At 43.9% G+C, this 12,527-nt stretch overlaps 1 protein-coding gene across 2 annotated transcripts in view; it reads right to left on the reverse strand.

Moving 5' to 3' along the window:
- LOC142560837 (uncharacterized) overlaps positions 1-12,527 on the reverse strand; it is a 97,274-nt gene that overhangs the window by 63,452 nt on the left and 21,295 nt on the right. For both annotated transcript variants that reach the window (XM_075673216.1, XM_075673226.1), the window contains 3 exons: positions 8,598-9,019; positions 7,649-7,805; positions 2,233-2,826 (listed from right to left, as the gene is read on the reverse strand). In XM_075673216.1, the coding sequence (XP_075529331.1) occupies positions 2,233-2,826; positions 7,649-7,805; positions 8,598-9,019 (1,173 nt within the window). The remainder of the gene's footprint in view (positions 1-2,232; positions 2,827-7,648; positions 7,806-8,597; positions 9,020-12,527) is intronic.

The raw sequence follows: 12,527 nt of genomic DNA on the forward strand, positions 1-12,527 counted from the left end.
GCAGACTAAAGCGGAAAAAAGCTAACATGCTCCACCATAACACCTGGCTGACATGTTTAAATTATACCCCAGTCACACGGGGCATTTTCGTTCGCAATCGAGCCCGATCAGGATCATTTTTCTCAATCATGATTGGCTCAGATCTGCCCCTTGCGCAAAATAACCAATCTCAATTGAGAAATTCAGTTCCGATCAAAAGTGCCATGTGACACCGGCACTACAGAGTTAACTGTTCAGATAAAAACTTAAATGTTTAAAAACTTAAAAACACCAACGAATTCTAAGTACTATTTTAGATTTGAAAATAATGATAACTACTATTCTGTTGGTGGGCTGTTTTTGAGGGTTACTGATGGTCATTTATTGCAAAGTTTTTGGAGTATCGCAAGAACTGCAGGAGTATTGATAGCATTATCAATAGCAAATATTGGCAAAGTATCGTACTACTATTGATATAAAAAAAATCATGCAGCCGCAACATTCATATGGGGATGGATTAACAGCGAAGGTGTTTAGGCTGCATACATTATGAAATCGTATGTTTTTAATTAGGCACCACACTATGCCGACCCAAGCACCACCATGATCACCGCACTTCCCATGCATATGCAGCAACCACTGCGGCAGCCGTGCCGGCACCTCCGACGCAGGTGACATTATAGCCAAAGAAGGGCAGGCTAAGTGCACAGGCGCCATCGCCACACTCTTTTCCCCCTCTCATTATTCGTCAAGCAGGATTTAAAACAAAGTGCACGAAGGCCAACTAGCTATGCGAAGTGTACTTTCTAATATATATATATATATATATATGTATATATATATATATATATATATATATATATATATAGTTTCCCTTCTGCGGGTCTGCCAGGTATTGCAATATCTCCAGGACCGGCACACATATTCCTCTCGCCCATACAGATAAAAGCTGGCCAAGGTACCCTCCCCCCCACACTCCAAACCCATACGGGGGATGCATACAGGTGCTAGCGGTAAACAGCTTCACTGTAAAAACAATCTGTAAAATAGAGAGTCAATTTATCGGAATTATTACATAACTAATGTAGAGGCTACTTGACAACTAAGGCCAGGCAGCTTGACAACTAAGGCCAGGCAGCTTGACAACTAAGGCCAGGCAGCTTGACAACTCCCGCAAGAGAGAGTCACCAGATGGCTGACTGTAACGAGGCCACAAGTGAATGAACAGCCCCACCTGGCGAATTTTTCACTCTTGCGTTGGAGTGTTGTTGAAGCGTGTTATCAGTACTGGCCACATACTCTAATACTATTGGTGCAGGATCAAGTTCTGATGCCACAAGCAACAAAGATGGATCAGCAATGACCATGTTTGAACACAAAGTGCCACTTCATTAGAATGCAAACAAACTTATGACCTGCAGCACCTACTGCACAGCTGCCATATTGTTCACATAACAGTATAAAAAGGAATTGTTCTTCAGAATTTGTCTGACCACTAGTTTTCAGTTGGTTTAGACTAACAGTTACTATAGTAGCAAGCTGTGCAGAAGGTTACTAAATTGATCATTTCCCACTTGTATAGGCTTGTCTAAAGCTTCCTATTAAACACATCAACATGCCTATTAGCTAGCACACATGCACCATATTTATTGTAAGGTTGGCTTCAATCTTACAAGCCTGCTCTAGTAATTTCAAGGAACATCTCTCACAAAAATTTTCCAAAATAACTATTCCCATTTGCTTAATTGGCTCACATCAGCAGCTCGCTTGTTGCTTTTATTCCAAGTAGTGCTTAACAATTATGTAAATGCATCAAGTATGTTAAAGTAGAAAGTGCATATTTATGTTCATACAGTATGCAGCAATGCACAACACTGGGTCAACTGAAATGCATCACTGCTGTCCTTAGTGTGCCCAGCTACGAGGACACATCGTTTATTAGTGGCTACATTATACTCTTGATGCTTCTCACACACAACAAATTAGCACTCTTATTGCTTCACACATTTGGTGATAACAATCGTGAAATTATTTTAATTTATATTTATCCGGCCCATTTTCAGCACTTAAAAATCTTATGGGGTTCTTAAGGGAAGAGAGGAGATAGCCTACATCTGGAAGGATGCATGTATCAGCTTGCAGCTGCATGTGCTAATAATAGGGAAGTTATTCAGCCAAAGATACAGTGGTACAATAATAACCACTGCTGCTTTCAAGATATCCCAAACTCCTGGAAGGATGCAAAGAGCTCACCTGGACTTGGGCAACAACTTGGTCACCAGATCCAACAGCAGCAGTACCCGAGGACTTTGGGATCACGCCAATTCCAGCCCCGCTTGCATTCCCTTTTGTGGTCACCAGGTTGTCATTGGAATCAGTAACACAGACAGTCAATTCTTCATCCTGACCGGGTGTACTCGTGGACTCTCGGGCACTGCTGCCAGCAACGAAAGTTTGTCGACGTTCCTTGCTTTGAGCCGGAGCACTTGGAGTAGAGGAATTGTCAAAGCACAGGAGGAAGTTTGCGTCCTGTAAATCTGGGATGTCTGGCAGCTTCCGAGAGTCTGAAAGCTCAAGGAGGTTCACGTTTTGGTCATACAACTCAAATGGTTCTAAGGGCTCATTGATTACACCAGGGCTTAATAATCCAGGTGCATTTGATAAAGCACTGTCATTTCCCAGATGCAGCACAGTGTCATTGGCAGGAATGCAAGTCACATCCCTGCTGCTGGATTCCAAAAGCACACTTGGCGACTCCAGAGTATTGTTTGGCAGAGCTTCAAGACTGTTCTGCTGATGGCGGCTTTCATCTAAGGCAGAGGCCGCAGGTGCCTTCACTTCATGTCCCTGTAGGGAAGAAAAAATTTCAATGTATCATTGGCAAAATTCCTTCCTCATAAAGTTGAATTCTTAATGTGGCAGAGTGAAATCCCTTCAAGTCTTAGAACTTTATTACATATTTCTGAAATTAAGCAAATTAAGCGCCCCTGCATGTTAGAAAGCAGCAACATTAGTCTGAGGGTGGAACAAACAGAAAAGAAAGCACTTTAACTTTCAAGTTGAACTTTCACAAATTCTATTTAAAATGCTATGCTATCTACACAAATGCAGCTTGTACTGATGCTTTATGCTCCTTGGAAGACACATAGTGCATGTAAATGGGGCCAGAAAGTGTTCAACTAAATAAAACTCCATTTAACTTTCTCTTACTATTTTGATATTAAGTTTTTTCCTGAAAATGTACATTTAGATAATGCATAGTCTAAGAGAAAATAAAATTTAACTTAAACTTAATATTTCTTTTCATATGATTTCAGCAAGTCCTGTTTTAACCATGCAAGTTTTTTTAACTCCGCTGTTTACAATTTCTTTTGTTTACTATGTAAGCTTTCCACACTTCGTATAAATGGTCAAGTCTAGCATTTTCTTTCAGTGTAATGACAACAGTACTTGTAACCATTTAAACACTGAAATGGATGTGCAGAAAATTAAGTGAAAGGTCAAAACAAAAATTAGCCAAGAACACTCACCAAGCATCCACAAGCCAGCATGAACAGTGAATGACAATTGAGAAAATGAATAAAAGAAAGCTACTGCTAAATAACCCCACAGATAGAATACTATGCATATATGCCCTATTTGTGAGAGTGACAAGACTTCTGTCCTATAAATTGATGTATTAAGCTAGGAACAACTACTTGAGCTGAGCAATATAGTTTTCTCAGGCAGATTATAAGTTGACAGCATGCTGGATCCTGTCATGAATGTGTCATCTGTACATAGACAAGAACTTGCACATAAGCAAAAGATGAACAGTGTGCAACCCAATGTACATGCACGCAAGTTGCACATCTGCCTACATTATTTTTCAAAAAGTCATTGACTAAACCATCTGACTAGGGCTCAGACTTACCTCAACTTTTACAGGAAGCCTTTCTAAAGATCACTTTTGTAAGAGTTTTCGTAAACTGGCAATTACGTTACATAGCTAGTTCATAATTCAATAGTCAATGCATGAACAGCAAAAATAACTCATTCATCATTTTTGCACCACCAACCTGAACTAAGAAATGTGAAAAAGAAAACACTTCATGGGCTGCGGCTGCAACTTATATTTAGTACACTGCAAGAAAGAAAACCCCTCCCAACAATTTCCAGTTGCCCTTGTCCTCTGTTAGCACAACTCATCCTATAACACTTTCAGTATGATTAGAACTTTTATGATTTCAAGGTATGATGTCCATAGCTGTGCTGCAAACACAGCTGCCAAGCCCACTGCAATGCCAAAGCTTCGCGCTGAAACCTGACTTACAAGTTTCGCCCATTTGCTGAACGGGGGAAAATAAACATGCACTCTCATGTAAAGTTTACAAGCTCAGGTTTCTATTTCAGTCACTGATATGCTGCACACATAATAGAGAAGTGCTACTGAACACTCAAGAATATAGGTAGCAAAGTAATTCCTATACACATTCCCAAGACAAGTTTATGACTACATAAAAAAAGAAGAAAAAGAAACACCTCTGAATATTTAACAAAACAAGTTTTATACCCATGAGAGCCAAGTCCTAGTACAAATGTGTGCAAGCCCCTCAGGGTTACACAGATTGAGAAGTGTTCAAATCAGCACTTATGATACAGAGCAAAGCTGTTGGTGCTTATACAACACAGCAAAGAATGTACATGTACAGTGTAAGAAGTAAAGGCCTTTGGTGGTGAAACCTCACACTGTGCCCTCTGCATGACACATTCGAAGCATTCCACAGCAGGAAGCACTAGAACGTAAATACTGTCACAGAAGCTCCTGGGCCAAGGAGCTAGTGGTCAGAAACGACTGGGTTGTCCTAACAGTATAGGGATGTCAAGGCTTCTGCATATGTCTACACACAAGACATAGGTCAGCAGCAGTAAGCCTAGCACCATCACATGACCACGTCTAACCTAGCCGTACAAGTCCAGGCCTGGGAGCTTTTGCATCAGATATTCTATAAGACGGCAACACTGGAAACCGAAAATCCAATCAAGTATACTCATGAATACGACAACATGTGGTTCTACAGGCTATATTGAAGACGCAGGCAATGGCCACCAGTGCTAGATATTCAAAAATCTACTTAAGAAGCCGCAATGAGTAGCAACAGATGCCAAGCTGCAGTAGCCGTGTGTGCATGCTTACAGCAATGGTTAGATGCAACAGAATAAACACAGCACTTCTCTCCACATGCTTGTCACTGTGTAAAACAAAATTAAATATGTCACAGCAGCATCATTTGTACATAGGAAAAAGAAAAGTGGCCCACCAACCTCAATTCATTAATTTTGGGGGAAAGTTATTACATAATATAAAAAGTTATTTCAATGTGTTGTGAATATGCATTTGCCACAAGTCTAATTGCTTGCCCATTCCAAGCAAGCTATTACACCTGACCACAGGTCAGTGCCACGGCAAGGATCAGCTATGCTGCCAAGACAAATTGAAGTGCAACCAAGCCGGCCTCAGTATTAAAAGCCTAATACAGGCTATCAGCTGGGCCAGCTGATAGCCTACATTAGGCCCAAATATCTTATTTCCATCAGCCACTACTTAGGATCAAACAATATTTAGTAATGTCAGATTTTATGGTGCAAAGACAACCGAGACCATGATGCATCACGCACAAAAAGCTGACAATAAAAAAAAAAAAGATATTAGGTGATGGTTGTGGTAAAAGCACCATTTTTCTAAAACATTAGAAGTGATCTGGGAGACAAGAGTGCTCCCTCTGAAGAGTAAAGATAAAACAGAAATTGTTTTTTGTGCAACTCTTGAAAGTATGTCTCATGACGCAATTCATATTTTGGCCATGTTGACAAAATGTAGCTGTCAAGGGGTTTCAGGCATATCCCATACAGGTCATGCATACTTGCAGAGAAAATTGGGCATAACAGCTGCAAGTCCCGAAGTTGCACAGGGGGTTACAAGGGACAACGTAGTGGAGGGCTTCGAATGTATTCTGACCACCTGGTGTTCTTCAACATGCACTTAAATCAAAGTGCACAAGCATTTTTGCACTCCACCCCCACAGATATGTATATATACACTGTGGGAGACAAACCCCCAATTAGCTGTCAAAATGTTCTTGGTGCATGCATGACTTCCATTAACCTAGTGCTGGTTTAATGAAATTTGTTGCGTACAGAAAAATCTCACCGTCTTCTGCTTTGACAAGGTTAGGCGAGCTAATCACATGCCATATTTAATTAGAATTTAATCTAGCAAGGGTTTGTTGTGCTGCTTTAGCTGCACTCCCACTGTCTTCTGTATTGCTTGTTTTCACATGGCTAGAGACTAAATAAAGCCAAAAAATTTTGCCTTTGCTCTATATATTGAGCTCACAATCGGCGTTAAATGGCCCGTACAGCACTTATGCAAGAATAAGTGCAGATGGATTTTTTTTCAAGTTAGGACAGCCTACAGCAAGCAATATGGCATAAACCTCAGCTGTAATAAATCGAGAGTGATACAAACCTGAAGCAATGCTTTGGACATGTTCACTCATTAGAATGCCACCAACCTTAGCATATCTTATAACTGCTCTGCTATTGCACCAGTTCAAGCAATAAAAATAGTAATTGTATGTATATGAAAGGAGGCAAAAGCCACCAGAGGCTCAGTCGCTATGGTGGTCTGCTGCTGTGCACTAGGTCGCAGATTCTATGCCTGGGCACAGTGGTCGAATTTCGAAGGGAGGTGAAATGCCATAAACACTCGTGCACATATAATTAGCTGCACGTCCAAAACATACTAGGTGGCAAAATTAAGCCAGATTCCCCCACTACAGTGTCTCATAACCTAATGTGCCAGTTTCAGGACATTAAACCCCACCAATAAATTAAAGGAGGCAAAGTATACAGTACAGACCACACTAAAGTGTAACACTGTAGCTTTTTCACATTACAATATGATGAATGCCACGGGAGAATACACAGCAAATGCTTTCACTAAGTAAAGGCAGCTCTGCAAAACACGTAAGGACTACTGAACACTCCTACAAAAAATAAGCTCAGAGCTGCTTTCCAAAGTGATATACTGTCCTGGCACATTCACACTGCGATTACTGCCACCCCAATTTCAAGAACGGAAACAATCCACATGTACGGACAAACTGAAATCAAAACTCCGTAACAGTTGAATTGGTTGCAAGCAGAACCATTTAAGCAGCTTGAGAAAAAATCCTGACGGCTGCCGAGACGGGCAGCTATGTGCAACCCTATAGATTTGTGGTGACAGGCTCAATATGCAATACCAAAGACAATTCTAGCCGAGGCAATGACAGCCATCTACCATGCATTTGGCCATTACATGACGTCAGTTATAAGAGTCAGATACTAAACCAGAAAACGCGCAATATAGCACCTGCACACGACTTAATGCTATAACTCATTATGCTATTTTTTCTTGTTTGTCTACAAGAACACTACGAAAGCAGCCAAGCTGTTAGCTGTTACGTTAAAGCAAGTATCTAACAGCGAAAGCTGGCACAAGCTGTGCCACGAATTTCGGAACCACGATGTGCTTAACACCGGCCGTCGTATTATCACAAGCCACTGTGTGCACGCTCTATCAATGACCGATCGCGTTCGTACGGAACCGGCAAACGAAGGAGATAGAGAAGCTATGTTTGCTCACCTCGACCGACTCAGCAATGCTAGTGTCGTTGCTGCTGATGTCAAAGTAATGAGTGGCCCCCAAGGGAGAGCCCTTCGCCGTGGTGTAAGTCAAATCCAGTTCGCTCTTGTTTGTGTCGTCGCTGAGAAGAGAGGTGTTTGACGATTGCTTCTCGGGCCTGCAAAACCAGGGCCGCAAGTGATAAACGAAAGACTGCAGCCTAGCCACCCAAAGAGGCGAGGCTCCTCCCGCATAACCAAGACACTCGTCACAGCGCCAACGCAATGAGCCACGGTAATGGGAGCCTTTCCGCGAAGCTCGGCACCAAAACAGCGACCGCGTTTGGGCGCAATGGTTTATAAAACAAAGCAAAAAGGGCTACGCAGCCCACGCTAGCGACCAATTCTATTATCGGGAAAAGGAAAACTACTCACCCCTAAAAGGCACTCGAGAACTGCATGTAAAGTTCCGCTACACAAGTTACAGGCGCAAGCAGTGATGAGGTCACGTGACGTCCCGTATGGCAACAAAGGTTGCCAGAGCTGCAAGCAAAGTCGTTCACGGCCTTTGCCGCGTACTACGAAACGCGACGACTGCAGGAAGATGTTGCGACGCTAACGAACTGCAACGCTTGCACTAAATGCAGTATCCAAGGCGCCGCGACGAGCAGTCTACTTACTTCAGAACCTAAATTAGGCCGACAAGCAGTCATTCACAACGTTTGCCGCGTACGCACTACGAAACGCTTAGGGAGTTGCTGCAACGCGAACAGACGGCAACAATAGCACTAATCCAAAGCGCCGCGACGAGCACTCGACTTCGTAAAATCATTAATTACAGCGGCAAGCAAAGTTTTTTCACAATGTTTGCCGCGTACTACGAAACGCTACGAGTAGGGCGTTGCTGCAACGCTATGGGGCTATGCCTGCACGAAATGCACTATTCAAAGAGCTGCGATAAGTAAACTTACCTAACAGCAGCAGTATCGGAAGAGTTAGAAGGGATGTCTAGCATTGTTCCCTGTTCGTGCGATGCATGTTCGACGTTATCGCGTTCTCCAACTTGCAGGCTTGTGAGTGGCGTTCCATCTACAGCGAAGGTGAGCTCCGCACTGCCTTCCTCGGGCACAGGGGACTCCGTGTGGACGGCACTCGTGGATCGAGGAGTAAACGTTCTGTTCATTATGCCGTCCTCGTGATCGCCTGAAGCTGCTGCAGTCACTTCAGAAATAGGTTCGCGGTCGACACAGTTGTTCATCTCGTTCAGGACAGCTCGGGCTTCAGGTAGATTCCCTTGGTGTTCGATGGAAGCAAGGGGTCCACCACCAACGGGCGTGCGTTGTTCCCTGGACGCTTCGCCCGACTTTCGCCGGCTCGCTGATGGCGTTCCGTCCTAGACGACGGTGGTAAGCGCAATAGTCTGTCAGAGAACAGTTGCCTCTGCAACGCTGCCACAATGTGCACAAGCAATAGAAGGCACGCGCACCATCACATGATAAGTGGGCGATATGGCGCGAGTGCTGTCGGCTTTGACTCGAACGTTAGATCACGTGACACCGCTTCACACTGGTAGCCATAGAGTTTCTCACTATATTACCTAGAGGGAAATCTGGCGCTGCTGCACTGTGGTATGCACGGGAATGCTGGTATTTTGTGACTTTGGATTGGCATCGTTCTCGTAGAGACAGGATACCTTGAAGACCAGCTTGGCAAGTACCGTTCCGTCTGTCACAATGATTCACTTTCTACTAAAACAGCACGTGAAAATCTGTTTTAGCTTTATTATTACGCGAAAACATGTTTTATTTAACTATGATAACTTGTTATTGTGTGTATGACTGCATGTTACGTAAAAAAGTATCAGCGGGCCGCTAAAATTGGAAGACAGATGACAAGGTTCGCGCTCGCTTTGAAACAGTTGTTCGTCTGTTCTTGCTTTTCTCCGCTTGGTCATGCATTGTGGGTGAGTAAAGATGTAATATGCGTGAATGGAAACATTTTATGAAGATTTTACTTTGAGAACGCGTTATTTGCGTAGCCATATCCACGTTTTAGACGAAGCCTATTACAACACCAGCCAACACGAGCCTCGCAGACACATATACCGTCATTCCCATGACGGCACGGTGGCCCCTTAAGAAACTCCCATAGACGGTAGCGCCAGATTACCCTCTAGGTGTTATAGTGAGAAACTCTATGCTGGTAGCACTGCTATCATAGCCTGCCCTCCCATACACTCTTTGTGCTTGCCGCATCACCAAAAAAAGCTGCCGTCGTTCATGAAGGCGCCACTTTACATAGGCTAAAACATAGTTTTATAGAATAATTACTATAGTCGGATACAACTCATGTCTGCAGTGAAGCCTCGCACACACCCTCATAACCGCCAGCCATAGAGTTTCCTACAAAAAATACTAGAGGGAACTCTGGCGCTGCAGTCGTCCTACCATGGGAATGATGGGAAGTACATGGATTTGTCTGATCTTCGTGCTTGTGGATTCAGACGTTCTTAAGGCTTTGTATATTACGCTATATAAATCTTATTGTCGTATATTTCAGCGCAATCTATATTCTTCGAAGTGCAGAAGGTGCCGGGAACGCGTACAATTGCTATTAATTGCAACGATTGAGCTTGTCCAGGTGGCCAAATCGAAACGCGCCAAGCGTCTCAAGGCACTGGCATGCCCGCGATAAATTCATAAGGACGTTTCATTCGCTTGTCGATACATGCGTCCGTGGCTTAATGGTTTCAATATCAGGCTTCTGTGCTAGAGTCCCTGTGTTCGAATCCTGCTGTCTGGCAACTTTATAGATGGTTATCTTATTACGCAATACACTGTTGAAAATGACGAGTTTAGAAAGTCACAAAGCCGTTTGAAGCCAAAAGGACGAAGTTTAGGCAAATCCATGTACTTCCCATAATTCCCATGCTGGGACAACTGCTCCCATTGCAGCTCCCATAGACACTAGCGCCAGAGTTCCCTCTAGTAATTTTTGTAGGAAACTCTATGCAGCCAGCCACTGTTCCTCCGCAAGGCTGCAAATAGTTCGCACTTCAAACTTTCCCTGTCAACTAAATATGGCGGTAACCACAAAACTAAAATTATAAGCGCGTAATTTTATACGTTTTCACTCGTCTATTATAGTGGAATGGTGAAAGCGTAATTCTTTATTGAACTGAAATAAAACGCTTGCTTCGCTGCAAATATTTACTGTCAAGTTTCTCTTCAGTTGGCATTGAAGTTTTATCAGTAAGACGGACTCGGCAGTGAAATGAACTGTACCGTGGACATTTGAAGAGCGAAATGCTCAGACTCCATGACTGTTGCACACCTCATCGCTTCCGCCGATGAAAAAACTACAACAGCAGGTATCATGTACGACCCCATTGTGAAAACGTCACATGACGACTTCGTTTGCTTCTGTGATTGGTTAGCGGAGTAACACAAACCCGCGCAGTCCGTGTGCTTCGGTTGCACTCTGCTGTTTTTTTTTTTTTAAATTTGTATCCTACTACAGAGGGAACTCTGGCGCTAGTGTCCAGGGGAGCTGCCATACAGTTTCTCACCAACTCACTACATTACATAGAGGGAAATCTGGAGCTGCTGCGCTATGATATATATGCATGGAGGAAGGAAAAAGATTCCTTCATCCATGTATACATGGGAATGCCGATATACTGTGACTTCGGATTGGCATCGTTCTCGGACAGCCAAATGGCCTGGGGCCGAATCTTATAGCGGTTCGGAACACGAACCATTCGCTTCGCCGCTTACGTCACTAAATGTGCCACTCCCAAGCAGGCGGTGGAAGAAGGGAAGGAGGCGACCAATATATGAGAGGGTGCCACCTCTGAAGTGTACGTCATTATATGACGAGCTAATCGAGGAATTGCAGAATGTTTCTGTTTGCTAAATAAATGTAAAATATAAATTAATATTATACGCCAAGTTCTGAAGCATAAACGTGTGGTGCCGGGCGTTTACGCAATGCAGAAGTAATTTATTAATGTCATTCTTTTTCATTCTCAGCCGATAGGCGGTATCGCAAGCGTAAATGAGTTGGCAGAGCGCAGCGCTATGTCGTCTGCTACCAAGAGCTCGCACGATGCACGCAACAGGAACGCACTGCCAGCACTTCTTAAGTAGCGAGAGCGACAAAACCGTGAACTGGTTCTTAGGGACACCTTTACTAGCCGACTATATCAATTTTCCTTCTTTTTTCGCCCTTTGTCATCGCCTCGGACATGACTTGCTCGCCACCGCGCTGCCGCTTTCCCTGCGATCTGCCCTACGGCGCGTTGCGTGATAGAAGCAATGGAACTTGAACGTCACGATATACGGGCCCTGCATTGACTGCGCAAAGTAAAATCGAAGAGCGTAGTGCTGACGGTGAGCGCTGTGCTGTCAAATTGAGGAACAAAGTGCGGCACTCCCGAACTTGAGAAAAAAGGGCAGCCAAATAAGAGATCTCCACAATATATTCCAGTCCTGACTGTATAGTTTTATCTGCGGAACGAAGGAAGCGCTGAAGCAGCCTAGGTTGAACTCTTCTGATCGCTGAACGGCGATCCGCAAGCTATTCACGCTGGCGATAGCACTGGGAATTCGATCTCACCATGCAAATATCTTCTTGGCATTGGCTTTGAAGCGGAGGTCACGGGAAAGCTGACCCAGCCCTTCTACCGGCCAACACAATAATTGCGAGGGCAACTTTGTGGACAGTGTCGGCAGCAGAGATCTAGGCCATTCGGATGAATGCTTCGCGTCCGACCGACCTCTGGGAGCTGCAGGCCGGTGGCGATGAACCGCAGCGCGCAATATTCCTTCCTCTGCGTGGACCGACCACTGGTACGTTTGCACCCGAGACTCCTCCATTTGATAGCATAGCCTGAAAAAAGT

The sequence above is a fragment of the Dermacentor variabilis genome, chromosome 1, assembly GCF_050947875.1.
Source record: "Dermacentor variabilis isolate Ectoservices chromosome 1, ASM5094787v1, whole genome shotgun sequence".
In the NCBI taxonomy this organism is placed as follows: Eukaryota; Metazoa; Arthropoda; class Arachnida; order Ixodida; family Ixodidae; genus Dermacentor; species Dermacentor variabilis.